This window comes from Setaria italica, chromosome IV, assembly GCF_000263155.2.
Source record: "Setaria italica strain Yugu1 chromosome IV, Setaria_italica_v2.0, whole genome shotgun sequence".
Lineage (NCBI taxonomy): Eukaryota > Viridiplantae > Streptophyta > Magnoliopsida > Poales > Poaceae > Setaria > Setaria italica.
The window spans coordinates 11,600,518-11,624,109 of NC_028453.1; the positions used below are offsets into that span (position 1 = coordinate 11,600,518).

General features: G+C 48.7%; 1 protein-coding gene across 1 annotated transcript; it reads left to right on the forward strand.

Moving 5' to 3' along the window:
• Nucleotides 1–966: 966 nt before the first annotated feature.
• Nucleotides 967–22,886, forward strand: LOC101766786. The gene is made up of 4 exons (XM_004966827.2): nt 967–1,224; nt 22,155–22,343; nt 22,450–22,572; nt 22,668–22,886. The coding sequence occupies exons 1-4, from the start codon at nt 967–969 to the stop codon at nt 22,734–22,736; spliced, it is 639 nt and encodes a 212-aa protein (XP_004966884.1). The 3' UTR covers nt 22,737–22,886.
• The last annotated feature ends 706 nt before the right edge of the window (nt 22,887–23,592 follow it).

The window sequence follows — 23,592 nt, forward strand, 5'->3', positions numbered from 1 at the left end:
GGCAAAATAGAACTTTCCCACCAAATCCTTGTATTTTTGGAGCTGGAGCACTACAAACAGCCAAACGCGTATATCGGCTCCATAGTTTTCTGGAGTTGGTGGAGTGGAGCTGAGAAAGTGTGAAGCTGGTGGAGTGGAGCTAGTTTTTGGAAGGTGGAGTGCTGCCAAACACCCCAAATTGAGAAAAGGCACATAGAGAATTTGGGAGCCATTGCTTCTTTTTTTTGCAATTTCACAACAACAGCCTGATTCATCAACCAGCAGAAAGAAGTAATCGGCTCTAATTACGATTTAAATCCAATCGGATTGTCTGCACAATGTTGCTTTACTTGTAATTTTGGGGATCGGGCCTTCTGGATGTGATCAACATGTGCATAGTATTAGTTATCGACTCAATCTTGTTGGTGTTATCTGCAATAGGGGACTGGCTGTACAATGTGCTTAAGTTCGACAGGATTGTTTGCACTCTGTACGCTCCATTTGCATCACCCGTAGAGGCACAAGGAACTACAAACAGAACCTCATGCTCCACGGACTCGTTGCCTTTGTGAAGATAAACAACCAATGCAGAGTTCAGAAGCAGCAGTACTGAAGTCCAAAATTCATACAACAGCACATTCAAATCCTAAATCTCGACACCAGGAGGACTATAAATTTCAGACTAACCCGCGCCTCCATCCATCCAACACGAAATCAACCACAAGCCCACGGCCATAGCATCCCAAGCACACCCCAAGGCAAGAGATCAATGGCGTCCAGCAAGCTCGTCACCCTCTTCTTCGCCTTCGCCGTGGTGGCGGCGACGACGGTGCAGCCGTGCGAAGCGAGAATCAGGGAGACCAACTGCTCCACCCCTCGACGTTCCACAACACCCCGCCACCGTTGCCAAGTTCGTCCGGTGGCGCCGCCCCACCCCACCTTTCCACGGCAAGCGCCCCGTCCCCGCCGGCTCAGCTGATGGAGTGCATGACGCCGCTGATCAGCATGATGCCATGCATGGACTACCTGACCAACCTCACCGTGCTGGCGCCTCCCGCCCAGTGCTGCGACAGCCTCAAGTCGGTCATCCACAACGCCCCCATCTGCCTCTGCCATGGCATGACCGGCAACATGAATGACCTTATGCCCCTGCCCATCGACCCCGTCCGCATGATCGTCCTCCCGCTCGCCTACGGTGCCATGCTGTCGCTCCAAACGCTCTTCTCTTGCAACACTAAGTTTTTCGTAACCTTTTTCTTCATGCATATATCGTCCGTACGTTATTTTGATCTGTGGATCAGATATGCCTGCAAGGAGATTGACAACAGTATGGTGTGATGTGTTTTGACAGCGCAACAAGTGCCGCTAATAACTCCACCGATGGCGGCGCCGGCGCCTGCCAATCCTCCAGCGTCACCGTAATCAAGTGATTTATCCTCTTTGTGTCCGTACGTTATTTTGATATGTGGATCAGATATGCCTGCAAGGAGATTGACAACAGTATGGTGTGATGTGTTTTGACAGCGCAACAAGTGCCGCTGATAATTCCACCGATGGTGGCGCCGGCGCCGGCGCCTGCCAATCCTCCAACGTCACCGTAATCAAGTGATTTATCCTCTTTGACACACCTTATTCTGAATGATTTGTTGCAACTTGTGTTGTAATGGCCACCTACTATCCTTTTCTTTTTGTCTTCAGGTAATATATGTCATAGCATAGCAGTAGCGACCACCAAGAGGATCAGAGCATGGATGGTTTGCGTCAACGTTAGCACTAGGGGTAGTGGGGTACAGTCTTGTTAGTTTTAAGTTGTTCTTAGGATAATAGCATTGCTTAGGTAGAGGGGAATTGTACTTATTGGTACGATCATGTAATGATTCCGTCGATGGATGCAACCGTCAACTGCGGATATATATCAGTAGATGTTAAATAAATATAATGGTGGTCTATGTTATGACATCTTGGATCTGATGATCTGATATTTGCTTCTGAATTTATTTTTGACTTGTTGCTGCTTTGCATGGTCATAAAACTACATGCAATAAGTTGGGAATTCCTAGAGCAGTGGACCGAGACTAGAGTAAACCCAAGCTGATTGCACACTTTTTTTCTTTTTTAAAACTTAGATTAGATATTACTGCTATAAAAACTACTCTCCCGTTCCAAATTGTAGGTCGTTTTGATTTTTCTAGATGCATAAATTTTGCTATGCACCTAGTGTATGTCTAGATGCATAATAATATATGGATCTGGAAAAGTCAAAACAACATATAATATGGAATGGAGAGAGTATTTGGATACTTGTGCAATTCTGTTGCATAATCATAAGGCAGAGTTTTTTAAGTTCTCAAAGGGAACGCCAACAAGATCCATTGTCCCACTTCAACAAATCAAAATAACGTGTGCTAGAGCCATTCAAATACAATCACACATATTCTCCAACGTTGTGAATCGAGGTATCGAGTAGTCTTGAATATCTGTAGTCATTCTTAGCAATTTGATTGGTGTGTGATTGCTAGTATTGAAGTAGTTTAACATCCTAAATAGGGTGACATTTGCGTTAGAAAGAAGGTCGGACACCCAAGAGGAACAAATCAAAAGAACATTTACTTGTCTATAGAGAGACATTCGTATACAATCAAATATGTTCTCAGACTTTGTGAATAGAGAACTTGTGTATGTTGAAATTTGACAGCTCTGGACATCTAAATGATAACCCGGCAGAGCAGGCTTGCTCTACCTGAGCGTGACTACTGCCCACACCCTCTAACAATCTCATTTGAATCCTATCATCCTCTCCGTTGTTAAAAACTCACAGCTTGATAGCTCGCTCAACTCGTAATCAGCTAGCTAGGCTCCTTACATTATTTTCTAATGAGCTAAGCTTACGTTTCAGCTCGTTAGAGATAAGGAGTCGGCTTGAGCTAGCTCACATAACCATATTTCTCCACAAAGATAGTCTTCTTTGTGTTGAAATCTGATAGCCCTGGATATCTGAATGATAACCTGGTAGAGCAGGCTTGCTCTACCTAAGCGTGATTACTACCCACCCTCCAACAATATTATCTGAATCCTATCATCCTCTCTGTTGTTAAAAGCTCGCAGCTTGATAGCTTGCTCATCTCATAATCAGCTAGGCTCATTACATTTGTTTAATGAGCTGAGCGTTTCAGCTTGTTAGAGATAAGGAGTCAGCTTGAGCTAGCTCACGAGCCAGACGAGCAGATCCTCTCCCAGGTCGTATCCTTGTCTCCTCGGCTCCTCCGTCCTCATAGTCTCTCTATCATATCATGTATCATCCTATCATCACTTGGACTTGGCGTGGAGGGGCATCAACAGCCGTGGAGGTGAGGCCGCAGGAGTTTAGATGCTCTAGCTTTGATTTGATTCGTTTTCTTTAGTAATAGGTGAGGAAGCCCGAATCATTTTTGCTGAAAAAAATTCTTTTGTAAATCTGCTAGATTCTGATTTGAGATGCTCCATTCAGTTTTCTGTAGAGAGATCTCACGGCTCACGGACCGACGTGCCGCTAGGTCATGCAAGATTGCAGGCGGAGCCGTGGAGGACGAGGTGATCCAATTTCAACACCGACAACTCTGATGAGCTCGAGCCCCAATCCGACACGCCTAGCTCCTTCCTATCGTCTCGCGTCGCCGTGCTGTCGTTGAGGTGGCTTCGCACCCTCACCGTCGCTGACACTGTCCGTCACTAAGAGGTCTCCAGCTCGTGAGCCAAAACGAGGTGGCTCGTACTGATAACGAGCCGAAACGGTGCCGGAGCCGACATCCACCCCTACATGGGAAGAAAATTCGGTGCAGCCCGGATGCAAAGCGCATCCGGTGCACACCCGCCCGGACGACTGACGCGTGGAGGCGGAAGAAAATCCGACGGAAGCGCATCTGGGAAGGCTCCTCGTGGCTCGGCTGCCTGGCTCGACGTCGCGCGGCTGCATGGCTCTGATGTGAATTGGAATAGGTGCGGCAGGCTGAGGGTTTGGTCGTGATCTCCTGGCAATGCACTGCCGCCTCCTCCTCCTCCATCTGGCCCAGCGCGCCACCTCCTCCATCTGGCAATGCCGACCATCCCAGGAACAGCCTCCTGCCTCGAGAGCTTGACGAAGGTAAGTCTCTGTTATGGTTAAAAAAATATTCATCTTTGCAATCATCAGCGTTGTGCAATTCATTCTGAATTTCTGATTTACACGAGCTACTGAATCACCTGCAGAGTACACAAAGGACTGATCGCACCACTTGAGACAGTTCCATGACACACCATGGTAGAACTCTATCTGCCCGTCGTCGTATGAGGCTCTGAGCTCTTGGGAGCGGAAGGCTTCTTGTCAGATGGATTCTTCTGCGTCGACTCTACTCCCAGCCGATCCTTCTTGTACGTCTTGAAGAATTCCCTATTCTCCTTCTCCAGCTCCTTCCAAACTATCAATGCAAAGAAGAAATAAATCAACAAAGTGCATGATATAGGCTCACAGCAGGAAACCTTAGATGCGCATGAGGATGATGCAATCGCTGACGGTGGTCATGGAGTCAACAGAGAGCAGCCATCACAGGTAGGGTCATCGCATGTTACTCATCTATTTTGGTAGATCATGCATAATATGACCGAATAATTAATCATCATCTCATTTTACAACAGGTAGCAGATAAAGTTGGGATCACTCCTGAAGTTGGAATGAATTTTGAATTAGAGGAAGAAGCCTTTGATATGTATAACACATATGGCGGTAAGGTTGGGTTCAGTGTTAGAAAGAGCAATACAAAGCGTCGAGTGGATGGTAGTATATCTTAGAAATATATAGTTCGCAGTAGCCAAGGACATTGGCAAACCGAGTCATCAAAAGACACTACAAGGATGGGTTGTGATGCTCGTGTTTAGTTTAGTGTCAGTAGAGAGGGGATTTGGATAGTGCAAATAATTGTAATTGAACATAATCATTACCTTGCTAGTCCAGATAAGTCGCACAAGCTGAGATCCCAACGACGTGTCACAGAAGTAGACAGGATGCTAATTGGCCAGATATGAGATGCTAGGATGAAGCCAGCCCAGGTGTATGAGTTCATAAAGCAGTTTTACGGAGGAGCCGACAAAGTGCCATTTGCAAAAATGGATTGCAATAACGAGATTGGACGCGAGCGCAGAAAGTACTTAGAAGCTGTTGGCGCTAAAGATCAGCCGATTGAATTTCAGCGTCGTACACACGACCCGGGAGAATCTGCTTAACTCCTGTTCGGGTGATCGCCCTGGTACGGTTCGCGCGGCATGCCAGCCAATCTGACCTATTGATTGGCAAGGAAAGAAATGTGTCAGATCCCAGAGGTCATGATCGGCTAAGGTTCCGATCTCAAGGAAGCTTATCAGCGAATCGGCCGATTTGCTATAATAAGGAAATCGGCTATGGCGCAGCCGACTACTAGGTAATGTTTGTGAAGAAAATTACCAAAGTAAACTGGACAACGCTATAGTAGCAACACTTGAAACAGATCTAATCGGCTATGCAAAAGCGGTGGATGAGTGATAAAGATAAATAAGCCAAAAACTGTGATTCCAAGCTGGATAACTGATGATAAAACTAGAACAGAAGGTAAAAACCTAGAATTCTAGTAAATATCGATAACTGATGAATAAATCTAAACGAAACGACAGCGATGCGCTCGAAGTTAAAGCTTAGATATTACTCGATAAACGGAACTTATAGAATCGGCTAGAGATCAGGTCGATGCAGCCCTGCCAACCCGTACGAACTCGTGAAAAGAAGAAAAGTATTGGCGAAGTTGCCGACTTAAAAGTAAAGTACGAGGAAATAGTAGATTGTTGTATTGATTTGATGTTGTTGTTACAGATCTTTAAGGATGGCTATTTATAGCCTGTTACAACCAATCTCCTAAACGACTAGGATTCTATCTCTAATTTTAAACGAAAATGAATATTTACAAGTATAACTCGCATCGGAGTTGGTTGTTGCGCCCCTATGGGCCAATCCCCCTTTAATTTCTCTTCGTAATCCACTTTAAGCCCATATTGGCCCAATTGCCTTAGTCCCTCAATGGGCCGATCTCTACCACCTCCATCCGCCAAAACACTGCAGTGCCAATCGGCCGATCCCCAACTGTAGCACCAATCGGCCGATTCCCAATCGTGACCTTTTCATATCGCCGCATCGGCTAATCCTTCCCTTTCTTGACGCCGATTCCATACGTGTCAAAAATTCAGCTTTTACCCCTTCTCAGATCGTCCTTAAATATCAGCACATCCCGCACTTCTTTTTCACAAGCCCACGTCTTCCTTCTTTGGTGCACTGGTTTCCTTCTTCCCCCGGTGCCTCTTTAGCTTCCAATCTCCTTCTCCGGCAACCTTTTCCATCTGCATTCCATTCCACCTCCCCAATGGCGATCCCTTCAGGAACTTCATCAACACCCGAGGCCCTGGAGGCGGCTTCACTAGTGGCGGCTCCAGCGGTAGTGGCAGCAGCTCCATTGGCAGGAGCGAGAGCTTCATCAATGACGGAGGCCCCACCGACAGCTTCGGCGTCCGTAGTTCCGCCAGCAATCCCGCCAACCACGATGAGCTTCATACTGAAGGTTCTTACTGAAACTTTTCCTTTTCACTTTTTGATGCCAAGGCATTTACCTTAGATCCGTTCTTATTTTCCTCCCTTTTTACCTTTTTTAGGTGGTTAGGCACCGAATCACCATTCGCCTTACCAAAACCCTTGGCCTTATCTATCTTGGTCCTATGGGAAACCCAGATCCAACTGATCTAATCAACTTGGAAACCCATAGAATTCCATTTAAGCAGTCGACCATGGACCTAGATTACTGGTCAGGCACCTTCAGATCATGGCCGAATGAAACCCCCGGTTGGAAAGAGTGGTATCAAAGGATAGCCGCCTCTAAAAGGGTTCAATGGGATGAGCGGAAAATCGGCCAATGTATCGACTTGTCTTTGTCCTAGATGGAAAGGAATGAGCCTTTAGTGATAGCAGCTTCCTATTTCTGGTCCGACGTTCTCAACGCGTTTCTTTTCGGACATGGGCCTATGACTCCCACTCTGGCTGATGTAGTAATGTTGACCGGCCTTAACATCTCCTCTCTTGACACCCCTTTCCGCTACCTGGTCAAAACGTCCCATCAGCTGGAAACAAAAGGAATCGGCGGGTGGAAAAAGTTTATTAAGAGCAACAAAAGGACCAGGACAGTCGCAGAGAGGGAGCACGCGGCCTTCCTGATGATGTGGCTGGAGAAACACCTCTTTTGCGGGAGAGCAGCTGGCCCATCTTCTAACACACAGGCTCTGGCTGAGGCACTATCGATAGGAGCTTCTGTTCCTCGCGGAAAGCATCTACTAGGATCGGCCTATCATATGCTGCATCAGATCGGCGTCAAGTTATCCAAAGGAGAGCCGATTGGAAATCCAGATGGACCCTGGTAGTTCATCAACTTATGGCTCAATCTGTACATGATCAAGATCTCACAGTAGCGAGTGGAGCACATGACTTTTCCCAATATCGAATCGGCAGAAAATCCCACAGTACGGCATCGGTGAACTTCCTTTGGCGAAGCAACATCAGCTTTCTCTGGTTGTCAGTACTCTGCCACCAAGGTAGCCGAATATTTTAGATGTTTCTACAATGGCTTTAGTGAAGAGGCAACTAGCTGGTTCCCGTATCAGAGGTCAGAACCAATCTTCGAGCTCCCCTCTTGCTTTGACTCGACGACCAACACATTTGATGACGACCTTACGGATGAGCTGATGAAGCTAGGGATCTTGCCGGCGAATTTCTTCTCAGGGAAGGACGCCCCTACCTATGAATTTTATAATCCGTCTGTCGCAGCATGACAATCAGGTTTGGGCTGACTGCCGATTTATGCATACTTCGCCGGTCGGGCAAAATTCCGAGACGAGCTCACCAAAGGCCTTGATTACAACCGGCTGTACGATCGGGTCCCAGATTCTAGTACCATAGACTTGACCGATTGGGTAGTGGCCCCTTTCGCCGTTCAACAGTTCAAGCTATGGTGGGCAGAATGGAAACAACATCTCTTCTGCGCTTCTGCGGCGATATATTGCAACATCCTGGACCCCGACAACATTGATCCAAACGCAGAGGTATCGCCCCCTCTTTAGCCGATTTTTAATTCTTTTTTTTCTTCTATACCACTAACTCTTATTTTTTCTTTCAGTCTGAGAGCCGCGTCCCTCCAAAATGCAGTCGGAGTGGTCGGCCGATAGAGAATCGTTATCCGTACACGGAATTTCCCCTTATCGGCTATCACGCCCCCTCCGTTGACGACATCACTAGCCGATTGAAGCAGGTGCAGAGGAAAATTATAAAGAAAACAAGCCGCTGGGTGCGCGCCCGCACGGAATCAACCGATCCATCCGCGGCTGCATCGGCGGAATCTTTGTCTGCATCGACTCTCCCAGTCATTGAGGAGGTTGACCCCCAAGCTGCTACAGAAGCTGGAGTGGCCACCGCGTCGCTGTTGGTAGAAGCCATTCAGGTAAACTCACCATCTAATTCCTCCTAGTCGTTACTTCAATACTGACTTTTCCCTATACCAGGCCGCACAAACCACCCTAGTGGAGTCACAGCAATCGGCAACGCCCCAGGCAGACACTGAAGTACCAGTGCTCCCTCCCACTAAGGTACAGGGTCTCTTAACTCAATTCTTTAACATTTAAACAATGACCTGTCCACTTTTGATGTAGGTTATCGGCACGCTAACCGTACTTTCTGAACAGCTGTCTGAGAAGTTCCTCAAGAGGCCGGCTCAAGCAGGACGCCGATAATCGTCGAATCCTCCTCTTTCGATGAGCCAATCGCACCAGCCCCCGAACCGAGGGTAACAATTTCGCAGGCGTAGATAGAGGAAATCCACTTCAAAGAAGTAAGAATTTTTATTTACCCGAACTGGCCGATTCATTATCATCATCAGCTGACTTACTTTTCCTTTTATTTATTATTTTGCAGGAACAGGACACTCCCAATAATAGTCTCTTCTCATTTGTGGTTGCACTTTCTCCCCGATGATGTCCGCGCCAAACTTGAGACCATACGAACCCTTCTCCAAGAAGACATCGGCCGATTAGTGGAGGACGCCTCGCCGATTCGGCAGCTCTTTGGTGACGTCAGCGGTCGAGTCCCAGAAGAGGCGGAAGAAGCCTTGGCGCCCGCTGCATACATTGAATCGATGCGGATCCCAGTGTTTAGGGCTCTGCGCCATATGGCCGATCGTGCCAAGCTGGCCAAGACTCGTGAGGAGGAGGATTCATACAAACACAGGGCCCAAGAAGTACACCATCGGATCCACTTCCTCGAGAACTCCCGCTCCAGAATTGTCAGTACCATAGATCGCCTCAAGCGCCGAAGGACGGAGCTCGCCAAAGAAATGGAGCAGGTGGTCAAGGAGATAGCCATCGAAGAGAAGAAACTTCAAGATCTCCCCTCAGTCATCGCCGATTTGAAGCAGGACAGGCAGCACTTGGCCCACGAGACTCTCAGACTTCATCGCCACATGCCAGAGGTCCCGGGATCGGCGGAGGAGGACCAGCGGGTTTTAGACTCGGCCGATCAGATCAGGCGACGAGCGATTGTGGCTATTAATGCCCTTCTGGGATGATCTGTAAAAGTACTGGTCATTTTATAAGAACATTAATACCCTTTGACCGTTTGATGTCTGAACTCAATCTTGACCCGTCCTTCGTGGCGCCCCTTTATTTATTACCTTTTTATTCTGACGGGACGCGTCTTACCAAACCCTCGCCCTTTCTCTTCCTATAAATACCAGCCCTGGTATTGCTTTCAAGGGTACTTGCTCCACTCAATCCTCTTTTCCTCCGATTGCTTTTTCGTCGGAATACTCGCAGAAATGTCTTCTTCGTCTTCCTCCTTCTCCTCTTCTTCCGTCAACCAGGTACGAGATCCGTCTTCGCTTTTTTCCTTCCAGTTTGATCTTTTTAAATTGATCTAACTTTAGGCAGTTATGTGTTAATTCTTTCAGCCGAGGTGCCTTAGTCCTGAACTCAAACGGGTGATCGAACTCATGCACTCCAATGAGCCGTTGTTGCAGGAAGACAGGGACTTGATCAGGGCACACCGTGAAGAACTCAGAGACCACGTCCCTGCCTACGTTCAACGGATCTAGGATTTCATCGACGGCAACTGTTACAGGTGGCCGCGAGTCGACACGAGTCACCCACTCCCTCACCCGGTTGCCCTTGAAAATGCCGCAACGGGAACATCTTGCCCGGTGCTAGATTGGAGCCATTCTCTTCCTCGCCAGGTTGAGGCGGAGGCCGCGATGAAAGATGTGGAAGAGCGAAGTGCCCGCCTTCTGATGGAATTAGGTCGGATTGAGAAAGAGCTTGAGAAGAAGCATAGTTGAGTATTTTTTGTTCTAAGGGCGACTTGTACCGCATCGGCCGTGTAACTCATCTGCCGTACCGAATGATAAATCGGCCAACTTGAACGATTACTTTTCTCCTCTAGGCGATTCCTTTTTCTGCATCGGCTGCATGATTATCCAGGAAATAACCGCTCTGTCTTGCCATGCCCCATAATGATTCTTATGTGTCGACCCATATACTGGGGTAATATCTTTTCAAATAGCTCCCATTCAAGGCCCTAGTAAATTCTTCCCCTTCGATTGTTTCCAGGATGTATGCATTTCCCGGGGCGCATCGGCCGATTCTATACGGCCCTTCCCAAGTGGGAGACCATTTACCGAATTTAGGATCTTTAGATCCAATCGGCAGCACCAACTTCCATACCAGATCCCCTTGGGAGAACTGCTTGACTTTGACCTTCTTGTCATACCACCTGACTACCTTCTTTTTGTTTTCCTCAATGCAGATCAAGGCCCTCAAACGTTGACCCGTCAAATCGTCGAGTTCCCTTTTCATGAGTGAGGAGTAATCATCAGCCGTCAACTGATCCTGAAGCGATGTACGTCTTGAGCCCGTTCTCAACTCCCATGGCAACACCGCCTCGTGACCGTACACCAGTTGATAAGGAGATACCTTGGTAGCCCCGTGGCAAGCCATCCTGTACGCCCATAGAGCTTCGGTTAAACATAAGTGCCAGTTTTTGGGCTGATCCTCGATCTTCCTTTTGATTAACTTAATTATCCCTTTATTGGAAGATTCAGCCTGGCCGTTAGCTTGAGCATAATACGGGGAGGAGTATAGCAGCTTGATCCCCATATCGGTCGTGAATTCCTCGAATTCTCCCGATGTGAACATCGTATCGGTTGTGATAGTCTGAGGGATGCCGAAGCGATAGACAATGTCGTCTCTTACGAAATCGACCATGGCGGCCGATGTTACAGCCTTTAATGGAATCGCTTCCACCCATTTGGTGAAATAGTCCATGGCTACTAGAATGAATTTATGCCCCTTACTTGATGGAGGATAAATTTGTCCGATGAGGTCTATTCCCCAACCTCTAAATGGCCATGGCTTGATAATTGGATTCATGGCCGATGCGGGTGCACGCTGCACGTTTCCATATTTTTGACAGTCTTGACATCCTTTATAATATTTGAAACAGTCCTCAAGGATCGTCGGCCAATAATATCCATTATTCCTAATCATCCACTTCATTTTATGTGCCGATTGATGAGCTCCGCACACACCTTCGTGGATCTCTCCCATCAGGATTTTTGCCTCCTCTGTTCCCAGGCACTTGAGCAGAACGCCATCAATCGTTCGGTAGAACAAATCATCTTCTAGTAATACATACTTCGTGGCTTGAAAACGCACTCGCCGATCCACTTTCTTGGACGGATCTTTTAAATAATCGGCAATCTTTTTTCGCCAATCGTCGGTCGCGAGTTCCAGAGTCATGGCGCCTTGAATCGGCCAATACCTGGATGTGTGCTGGGCAAGCCTGTTGGCCTCTTCATTATAATCTCTGGGAATACGCTCAATAACCGCGGTCTTGAATTCTTTAAAAAGTTGGAGGCAATCCTCATAATAAATCCTTAAGACATCATCTTTGCACTCGGACCTTCCTGTTAATTGGTCCACGATGAGCATGGAATCTCCAAAAATTTCCACAGTGTCGGCCTTAATCTCTCTCAACAATTGTATGCCTTTTAGGACAGCTCGGTACTCCGCTTGGTTATTAGTAGTGGATGCCTCTATCGGTAGAGAGAAATCTTAGCTTGCCCCCCGAGGCGATATGAGAACGATGCCGATTCCTGATCCGGCCCCACATGACGAGCCATCAAAATATAGAGTCCACGGAGCTGGCTCCACAACAGCGACTTCTGGCCTACAGTGCTGGGCGACGAAATCGGCCATGACTTGACCTTTGATGGCTTTTGCCGGCTCATATCTTAGATCAAACTCCGATAAAGCCAAAATCCACTTTCCAATCCGCCCTTTCAAAATTGGCAATGACAGCATGTATTTTACTACGTCATCTTTGCATACGACTACGCACTCCGCCGATAACAGGTAGTGTCTGAGTTTGGTGCATGAGAAGTAAAGACACAGGCATAGTCGCTCTACCGGGGGGTATCTTGTTTCGGCGTCTAGAAGCCTTCTACTAACATAATATATCACCCGTTCCTTTCCTTCAAACTCCTGGACCAGTGCCGACCCGATAGCTCGCTCATCGGCCGATAAGTATAGTTTGAATGGCTTATCAGTTTGTGGTGGGACCAACACGGGTGGTGAGACCAAGTATTGTTTGATGTCTTCCAGTGCCCTGCGTTGTTCTTTTGCCCATACGAATTCTTGGTCGGGTTTCAATTTCAATAACGGTGTGAAGGCTTGGATGCGTCCGGACAGGATGGATATGAATCTCCTGATGAAATTGACCTTGCCGATCAAGGACTGCAACTCGGTTTTATTTTGCGGGGCCACGACTTTATTGATAGCCGCTATGGTTTTCCGGTTGATCTCTATCCCACGCTCATGTACCATGAATCCTAAAGACTGCCCGGCGGATACGCCGAAAGCGCATTTGTTTGGGTCCATTTTCAATCCATGCTTTCTCGTGCATTCCAATACCTGTCGCAAATCGGCCAGATGTTCCTGGTGTCCCTTCGACTTGACCACGACGTCGTCGATGTAAATCTCTACTAGTATGCCGATGAGTTTGTGAAATATGTAATTCATGGCTCGTTGATATGTAGCGCCGGCGTTCTTCAACCCAAAAGTCATTACTAGCCAGTCGAACAAACCGAGGTGGCCTGGGCACCTGAAAGCCGTTTTCAAAATGTCTTCTTCGGCCATTAGTATTTGATTGTATCCGGCGTTTTCGTCCATAAAACTAATGACTTTGTGACCTGCGGCGGCGTCTATTAACACATCGGCTGTCGACATCGGATATCCGTCCATCGATGTAGCCTGATTAAGGTTCCTGAAGTCGATGCACACGCGCAACTTCCCGTTCTTCTTGTATACGGGCACAATGTTGGAGATCCACTCGGCATAACGGCACTGCCGAATAAATTTTGCTTCAATCAGCCTTGTGATCTCAGCCTTTATATCGGGTAGAATTTTAGGATTACATTGCCGTGCGGGTTGCTGATATGGCTGATATCCCAGCTTTATGGGCAGCCGGTGCTCAACAATGGACCGGTCCAGACTAGGCATCTCATGATATTCCCAAGCAAAGCAATCTTTAAACTCTTTCAATAAATTTGTCAATTTACATTTGTATTCCGGATCCAAATTAGCACTAATGTACGTCGGCCTTGGCTTGGTGCCATCGCCTAAATCTATCATTTCTAACGAATCGGCCGACGTAAACCCGTGTCCCAACTTCCCGTCTTCCCAGACGAACTGATCCATTTAATCTGAATCTTCAGAGCCGACTGCTCGGATCGGCAGTAGGCCAAAATCGGATACCTTCAGGAAATCGGTGTCCCAAGTCCTCCCGGATATGCACTTGACGTGCTCGCAGCTCCATTGCTGTGCATTGGCCGCCGCAACGCTGTAGGCGGAATTGGCGGTGACTATTTCAATGTTGTTGCCGACCCATTGTACGAGGCATTGATGCATTGTAGACGGGACGCAGCAATTTGCGTGTATCCAGTCTCGACCGAGTAACATGTTGTAGGACCCTTTGCCATTAATAATAAAGAAAGTGGTAGGAAGAGTCTTACTGCCGATGGTGAGGTCGACGCAAAGCGCGCTGCGGGCGGGAGACACGTTGCCTTCAAAGTCTTTGAGCATCAAGTTCGTCTTGGTCAAATCATCATCGCTTTTTCCCAACTTCCAGAACATGGCATACGACATGATGTTGACTGCAGCGCCTCCATCTACTAGTAGCCTGGTGACAGGTTGGCCGTCGACATGTCCTTTGAGGAACAATGCCTTCAGGTGCTGCCGTTTTTCATCTTCGGGTTTCTCGAACGTGGCTGTCATTGGCTCCAAAGCCAATTGCGCCATCTGTTCTTCTATCTGCGACATGTTATGTTGGTCAGAGGGAGTCATGAATTCCATCGGCAGAATGAAAACCATACTGACATCGGCTGCCGATTCCTGGTTGTCGTTGCCTTCCCTGTCGTTTCTTTTGGGGCGCCAAACCCGAGGCCTGTCGTTCTTCTTGTCTATCATCTGTTGTTGTTCTTCTTCTTGTTGTTCCCATTGGCGGAGAAGCTGGATTCTTCATTTTTGGGATTTGGTCAATCCATCAGGGCACCACCTGGGGTTTACTGGTTTAGCCGACGGTTTGGCGTGTTCCCATTTTGGCTCCCGCCCCAAGGGATTTTCGTCTGATACCCGAGCATCGGCCATCTCTTCCAGCCGATCGTATGCGCTGACTCTACCCTCTGGTCGGTCGTGCCGATCGGTCCTGCCCCCCGGCCTATTGTATCGCTCGCGCCTGTCTCTTGGCCGATCATATCGGTCACTTCTGCCCCCCAACTGATCACGCACTGAAAGGCGCCGATCTTCATGCTTGCGCCAGTTTCTGCTGATTGGCTCTGGCCTTCCATCCCTGGAGCGAGACCTTCTGAATGGGCGATTGTTGCGATATGGACCGCTGCATTCTGGGCAATTGTCGGCCGACGGCAACCTAAGGTTATTTTCCCAGCAGTGGATGAAGAACGGGCATCGCCAGTGATCTTCATGTCGTCGCATCATCTCTTCACGAAACCTTGAACTTTCTTGTTGCCGCTGATACTTGTTGAGCAAAAATTGGGAAGTGATGGGACTGCGTGGCTCTCCCGATCCTTCGCCTTCATCATCCATCCGTCTCTTCCCTTTGACATCTTCGGGCGCAGCTTGATTCCTGGGGTCTACGACGCCGCTCTTTTTAGCCGATTCTGATGTCAGCACCTTGGTCTGGAGTGCGTTCCTTCCCGTATCAACCATGTTGTTGGGGAAAGGATGCTGATCGATCTTCATCGGCTTTATTGGCTTCGTCGGGACCTCAAATTTGAGCCTGCCTTGCTCAATGGCTGATTGTATTTGCTGTCGGAAGATTTTGCACTCGTTCATGTCATGGGAGGTGGCATTATGCCATTTGCAATATTTCATCTTCTTTAGTTGCTCGGCCGATGGGATCGTATGGTAGGGTGAGAGCTTTATCTGTCCTTCTTGGAGGAGTAGATTGAAAATTTTATCGGCCTTTGATGTGTCGAAACCGAACGCCTCTGGTTCCTTTTTCCCGAAAGGACACGATATCGGCTTTTTTTCCCTTAACCCACTCTGCCAGGCCGATTTCTACCTCTTCTTCGGATTCAGATCCTTCTAAGTATGCCACCTTCTTCTAAAAATTTCTCCGTTGATCAAAGGGGCGTACCTCTTGACCAGACAGTCGATGTACGATTTGACTCAGGCTCTCGAACTCCTGTGAGGCATATTTTTCTTTGATGTGAGGCAGGAGACCTTGGAAGGCTATATCGGCCAACTATGCATCGGTCAGGACTAGGGCGTAGCATTTGTTCCCCTGAACCTCTGCACATATGTGGATACTAGCTCGTCACTCCTTTGCCTGAGGCTGGTCAGATCTGAGAGTTTCATCTCATGCACTCCCGCGTAGAAGTACTTGTGGAACTGCTTCTCCAAGTCAGCCCAAGTAACTATGGAGTTGGGTGGTAGCGTAGTGAACCATTGGAAGGCTGATTCGGACAGAGACGATGAGAAGAGACACACCCGTAGAGCATCCTGTGTAGCCGCCTCCCCGCATTGGATGATGAATCTATTCACGTGCTCCTGTAACATCCGCAGAAATCACCAACTAAAATCATCCGTTAAAGAATCGTATTTAAAATCTTTTTACCGCTGAGCTCCCGAAAATCGGAAACCTCCCTGGCGATTCGCCGTCCTGGTACCCATGCCGACCCCTACCTTTTTATCTGTGCCCGTAAATCTCGCCGCGTGCCGTTGTCAGACGCCGCGCGCGTGCTCCGACCGCGTGCTGCAATCGCCGCCGGTCCCTCTCTTTTTCTTTCTCTTTTCCCTCCCCCTTTTTCCTTTTCTTTTTCCTTCTTCCTTCTTCCTCTTTCTTCTTCCTTCTTCCTCCTTCCTTCTTCTCTCTCCTTCTCTTCCTTCCTCCTGGCGCCCGAACCACCGGCCCCAGTACCATTACTCCGGCGCCCCCCCCTTCCTGGCGCCATACCGGCGGCCGACCCGGCCCTCCGCTCGCCTGGACCCGCCGCTCGGCGCGGTGCCGGCCACGCCACCGCCCCTCGTACCGCGCGCCCGGCCCGGCCCCGGTTCCCTGCCGCTGCGCCACGACCCCGGCGCCGGACGCCCCAGCCCCGCACGTCGCCCTCCCGTGCCGGCAGCCTCGGCCCCACGCCACATCGCCGCCCCGCCGGCCCCTACCTCCCGCCCGGCACGCCATCGGTGCCGTGGCCGCCGAGCTCACGCCGCCGGCCAGTAACCGGCCCCTACCGCCGGTCACCCCCCCCGGTGGCCTATAAATAGGGGCACGACCGGCCTTCCTCGCCGCCCCATCTTCCCCCAGCTCACCACCGCCACCCCTTGCGCCGCCCGTCGCCAAAACCGCCGCCGCCGCCTCCCTGCCGCCACCGCCGCCCCACGGGCGCCGGCACCCCACCCCCTCCTTCGACGCCACCTGCTCGAGGTGAGGCAAATGGGGTCCCCATTCCTCCCTCCATCTCCCCCGACCTTCGGCGCCGCCGGCAAGGCCCGGCCGGCCGGCCGCCGTCGGCCACCATCCACTCCCTCTCTCTTCCTCTGATTCCTGGAAGAAGAAGGAGTAAATTTCCTAAGAATCCCGATCTGACCCCCATCTTCCCCCAAATTACGAACAGGTCCTCCCACCACTCTTATAGCATTTCCACAGATAAGCCCCTCCACCTCCAAAAGTATTCACAAATAGGTCCCTGGTTTATTACAAATCAGTCCTAAACCTCCGGTTAAGCCCCTAATCCACGTTTAACCCATCATTTCATGCGCCAAACTTCCTCCAATTAATCCCAAATTTCACCATGTCATCCTCCGGAATACTTTTGCCGATCCATATCCAAATTTCCCAAAAATAATCCTTCTACCTATTTTCCATTCACGTTTCCTGTTCGGAGCTCACGGTTAAAAACCGTTTCCTCTTTTATTTATTTGTGCGTCTGTTTGTGTGTGCCGTAGATCGCGGATTGCCCGAGGAGGAGCCCGAGGAGGAGTTTGACCGCGAGCCCGAGCCCGAGGACCAGTACCGTGAGCCGGAACTCCCGGAAGGCTTTGAAGACGGCAAGTCCAATCTCACCCTTTGATGCATACTTAATACCTAGTTTTTCAAACACAACCTATTGGCCTGTTTTACAAAATGCATATTATTTCATCGCAAGACATGGTTGGATAGCCACCCCTTGATTGTTACGAACCTTCCTTGCTATCCTATGCTTATCTCTAAATACGACTTGCTCTGTTTAGATGATAACCACTGCTAGAACGCTTAGGAATTTGTTACTCAACTGCAATCATTATTACCATGGTGTTTTCGGAAAATAAACGTGTGTGTGTGTGCAAGTGAGAAAAATGGCTTTTCGGGTTCAAGGGAAAAGGATGTGTAGACAGGATAGATGGGTATTCCTTGTGTGGGATGCCATGTTGTTGTGCTCGTACCTTGGTGGTTGAGCAATGTCGGGAGATATCCATCTTGTCATATCTAAGGACCGAGTTGATGTGTCATCTTGCCTAATTCCACCATCGTGCAACCACTCGACTGTTGTATGGGCAACGGCTTAGCATAAATCCCACTAGCTGAACTGTTAGTCCTCAGGGGTGCTGGTGAGCAACGGGAGCCCATGGAAAAGGAGTAAGATCTTGGTGACTTAGGTCCCGGTTACGGTCTCGTGGACGAGCCGTGAACCCCTTGGGTGTTTCCGCGAGGGCTAGCCAGTCTTAGCTAAGGTGGGTAATGGCTTTGTTAGGATCCGTACCATCACTAAGGTGATCGCGATACGGTACCCTACTTGTGGGAAAAGTGTACACCCTCTGCAGAGTAAAAACCTATCCGGGTAGCCGTGTCCACGGCATTGGACGAGTTATGGCTTGGTCACATAACTAGTACTTGGGCAAGGATGTCTTGTGTGTGCGTGTGTGTGCTGGATTTTGGAAGAGTTCGGCAGATGTGTCGTGCGCTATGGCGGACGGGGAGTCTGATAGCGATAAAAACTTGGATCCTTTGTGTAGGATCAACCCCACTCAATGTTTCGGGTACTAAAGGAAAACTTTACAAAAACCCTTTTGAAAATGATCCCCTGCATGTGATAAAATTTAGCTTTACTGCAAATAAACTCTAGCCTATCCTTGTTGTACTTGTGCATAAACTTGCTTGTATCCCCCTCCGTGGATGGGGTTGGACTTGTTGAGTACGTTTGTACTCACCCTTGCTTCGTTGCTACAGAGGAAGACCCGGACTTCATCGCCGAGGACCTTGAGTAGAGGTTGTGTCCGCACCCAACGCTGCCTGTGGTGTTGGCCTACCCAAGATGCTGCTGCTGCCATGTAGTCCCGAGTGCTGTCTTTTGGCAGTCGCTTGGTTAGCCGCCATTATTTATTTACTGTTTATCGTTGCGTGGCTTTCACGCCCACTCCCTCGGGAGTTGTACAGTAACTGAATTATCTGTCGAATAAATGTGCTATCAGCCTCCTGGGACTGATATTTGTATCACATTTAGTCTCTACTTATGTGGGGACGCTTCAGCTCCACAGTTGAGGTATCATCAAGCCTCGAAAACTTGGTGAAATCGGGAACTTTGTACCAATGGGGAAACGGCAGTAGGTCGTAGGTAGGCGGGTACGGCATTCTATATGTGTCAGTTTGTACCTTCGGCTTTAAACCGAATTGATCTTGAATTACTTCTGCTATCCGTGCCATCTTGTCTGCTTGTTGTTGATGAACTACTGGCTGGGGAGCCAGCACGTGTTGGTAGATCGGCGGAGGGATGATCGGGTGATGGACGAAAGCGTGCGGCGGGTTCTGTGGTGACGTGACCGATTGTGTAGTCAGCATCTGGTGTCTCAGCGAATCGGCCGTTTCATCATATAGTATAATCGGCGCAGCGCCCTGAAGTGCTTCTGCAGTCTCTGCCCCCCTGCCCATCTCCAACGTGGCTGGTTGATACTGCGGAGCTGTCGGCCGCACGACCGATTGGAAGGGTGCCTGGGTCGGAGAGCCTCCATAGCCGGCCGATTGATCTTGCATGGCCGTCACCGATGGCGCCCCCCAAGGCACTGAAGTTAATGGAGACGATTGCACGGAGGACATCTGAATGGATTGAGGCGGCGCATGTGACTGGAGGTAGGGTGCGCCATTGTGCCCCAGATGCATTGACGGTGAAGGAGCGCTGGATCCTCCAGGCTGAGCTTGGATCGGCTGAGGAGCCGAGTAGGGTATGCTTGGAAAACTCCTGACCGGGGCTGTGATAGGTGGGGCGTACGCCGGCCCCTGGTATCCTTGAGACACGCCATTGGCTAGGGAGCTGATGACGACATTGTATACCGTATTGGTTATCACCGGGGATTGATCGATGAAAGCCTAGTAGACAGACTGTTGAACCATCTCGGACATCTTGCCCGAGTCCTCGGCGATTGTAATCTCGCGGGGAGTTGGAAAATGAGCTTTCTTGACAGTTTCCCCGCTCCTGGTATGACTGAAGGATTGCAGGCATGTCTTCCGGTACTGTGCTATTTGCTTCTCCAACTCCTCCTTCTGGTCGTCCTTGAGGTCTGCTTCCGTCACCTCGATGATGTTGTCTTCGGAGATTTCGGCAGCTTTCGACATGGTAGTGGTTGTACTCGTCCCACCAGGCGTGCCAAAAGTGTGTTGGCGCTAAAGATCAGCCGATTGAATCTTAGCGTCGGACACACGACCCAGGAGAATCTGCTTAACTCCTGTTCGGGTGATCACCCTGGTGCGGTTCGCGCGGCGTGCCAGCCAATCTGACCTGTTGATTGGCAAGGAAAGAAACGTGTCAGATCCCAGAGGTCACGATCGGCTAAGGTTCCGATCTCAAGGAAGCTTATCAGCGAATCGGCCGATTTGCTATAATAAGGAAATCGGCTATGGCGCAGCCGACTACTAGGTAATGTTTGTGAAGAAAATTACCAAAGTAAACTGGACAACACTACAGTAGCAACACTTGAAACAGATCTAATCGGCTATGCAAAAGCGGTGGATGAGCGATAAAGATAAATAAGCCGAAAACTCTGATTCCAAGCTAGATAACTGATGATAAAACTAGAACAGAAGGTAAAAATCTAGAATTCTAATAAATATCGATAACTGATGAATAAATCTAAACGAAACGACATCGATGCGCCTGAAGTTAAAACTTAGATATTACTCGATAAACGGAACTTACAGAATCGGCCGGAGATCAGGTCGATGCAGCCCTGCCAACCCGTACGAACTCATGAAAAGAAGAAAAGTATTGGCGAAGTCGCCGACTTAAAAGTAAAGTATGAGGAAATAGTAGATTGTTGTATTGATTTGATGTTGTTGTTACAGACCTCTAAGGATGGCTATTTATAGCATGTTACAACCAATCTCTTAACCGACTAGGATTCTATCTCTAATTTTAAATGAAAACGAATATTTACAAGTATAACTTGCATCGGAGTTGGTCGTTGCACCCCTATGGGCCAATCCCCCTTTAATTTGTCTTTGTAATCCCCTTTAAGCCCATATTGGCCCAATTGCCTCAGTCCCTCAATCGGCCGATCTAAACCACCTCCATCCGCCAAAACACTGCAGCGCCAATCGGCCGATCCCCAACTGTAGCACCAATCGGTCGATTCCCTATCGTGACCTTTTCATCTTGCCGCATCGGCTAATCCTTCCCTTTCTTGACGCCGATTCCATACGTGTCAAAATCTGGCGTCAACACAAGCCAATGATGAAAGGATACTGATAGAATACCTGAGAAACAAACAGTTACATGATCCTACATTTTTATGCCGTTTAGGTAGATAAGAAAGATGGTCGGATAGAAATTTTTTTCTAGGCAGATGATCAATCTATTATGGACTACAAATGCTTTGGTGATGCTGTGTCATTTGACACTCCGTTTTAGACTAATAAGTTTGAGATGCCTTTTGCTCCGATCCTTGGAACAAACCATCACAAGCAGATGATAATATTTGGAGCTGCATTGATATTTAATGAATCTATTGAATCATTTGTTTGGCTCTTTCAAACCTTCCTAACAGCAATGCCAAGCAAGCATCCAAGGATAATTTTCACTGATCAAGATGCGACCATGGCTAGAGCAATTGTTTATGTATTCTGAAATACAAGCCATCACCTCTGTTTGTGCCAATCACACCACGTAGGCAAGGCACGGCAGCACGCTGCATACATGTCCTCCGCGTCTGCTCCTGCATGCAAAGCACGTCCGTGTCGTGCAGCACGCGGTTTCCGGATTCCCCGCCGCGCCTATTCCAATTCACATCCGAGCCATGCAGCCGCGCGACATCGAGGCAGGCAGCCGAGCCGCGAGCAGCCTTCCCAGATGCGCTTCCGTCGGATTTTCTTCCACCTCCACGTGTCGGTCGTCCGGGCGGGTGCGCACTGGATGGGCTTTGCATCCGGGCTGCACCGAATTTTCTTCCCCCTACATGTGACCCCAACCGCCCAACGTGGCCACGCTGCCAGCCACGTACGTCTGAATCATCTCATCCTCTAAAACATGCTGATTCTTGCGGAGTCCTAGACCCAACGTCTCATCTAGAAGGAACGGCAAGAACAGAACACCGAAAGAACAATCCCGGCAGTGGCAGCAAGGTGCGCTCTTTCTTCCCCATCCTGCTTGGTTCGTCAACCCCTCTGCGGCAACAAACTCGGCAAGAAGCTCACTCCATGCCTGCCATCGCCAAGAGCCGTAAGGGTGAGAGTGAGCGCTGCAAAGCTTCCTCCGGGGGTGAGTGAAAGAAGCAAAAACTGCTCGTGGTAATCATTGCAAAAGGATAGTCTCCATTCTCCAAGGAAGTTTTCACAGGTTCCTGTTCAATTTCTGTTGCGTTCAGGTTGAGGTGCCCAGGGTGCAGCCCAAGCTGAGCGAGCCCTTCTTGGGGTTCACCCAGACCGTCGAGATCTGGAACTCCAGGGCCTGCATGATTGGCCTCATCGGCACCTTCATCGTGGAGCTGGTAATGAAAGAACTCATCACAGAGATGAAATGCCTCAAGTGTTTTGCGACATCTGTTTGAGTTTCTGAAGAACTTTGCTTCTTAATTTAATTCAGGTGCTAAACAAGGGGATTCTTCAGATAATCGGGGTGGAGGTGGGCAAGGGCCTCGACCTTCCTCTTTAATTGCCATTGCCAAGCTGATAGCAAGTTTTACTCCCTCTTTTCTGTCTTTCTGAAACCTAGCTATTATTGCTCTAAAAATATTCTGTCGAATGAAGATGCTCATGTAACTCGGTTATTGCGTAATCATATGGCGGAGTTCTTTTAAGTTCTTGAACTGATCCTCAACAAGATCTACTGAGGGTCGCACTTGAGCAACTCAAAACCAGTAGTAAATTTGCTGCAATTCTCAAATTGACGTTTGCCCTTGCGCCTTGTATACATACATATATACATGGGTACTGAAACCATGGCAATGGAGCGCTAGCTGCTTCTGCCTTTCCACTCCATCCATGGCAATGGTATTTCTTGGGGTTGCACTTTCACCTGATTCATGCACTGAACAAAACCTCAGGAGACTCGCTTCTGGGCTCTGGCGAGCTGAACACGCTAAAGCTTTGCATTCTGATGATGTGCTGTATCTATAATCAGAAGACTAGCAAGCAAGTCTTATCTTAGAGAGTAATTTAGAGAATGGTGCTCTGGAAAAAGCGGAAGGGCTCCCAATGCTTCTCTCCTTTTTCACTTGCAAAAAATTGTAACTAGTAACTGTGCTTTATATATAGCATATCATCTACACGCGATAAACCTGGCACTTTGTGTGTCAAACATAGCCAGCTTGGTGGTGTCACGCAGGTCAGGGTCGCAGCCATGTACATTTGAAAACATCTGGTTAGAAACGTAACAGCGTGTTTTCAAAAAGATGACATTTGGTAAAGATTATATATTTCGCAGAAGCTACAAATTTGAGTATATGGAGAAAGGGAAATCATGCTAGGACAGTTTGCGTGCAAAAGTCTTCTGCGCAAAAGTCTTAAGC

What these genes read in the sequence shown, in the direction of transcription:
- LOC101766786 (XM_004966827.2), top strand. Translation starts at nt 967, where the DNA reads ATGACGCCGCTGATCAGCATGATGCCATGCATGGACTACCTGACCAAC. An exon ending in CTTGCAACACTAAGTTTTTC is followed by an intron (nt 1,225 to 22,154) that starts GTAACCTTTTTC and finishes CGTCTCATCTAG; the next exon opens with AAGGAACGGCAAGAACAGAA. An exon ending in GCACCTTCATCGTGGAGCTG is followed by an intron (nt 22,573 to 22,667) that starts GTAATGAAAGAA and finishes AATTTAATTCAG; the next exon opens with GTGCTAAACAAGGGGATTCT.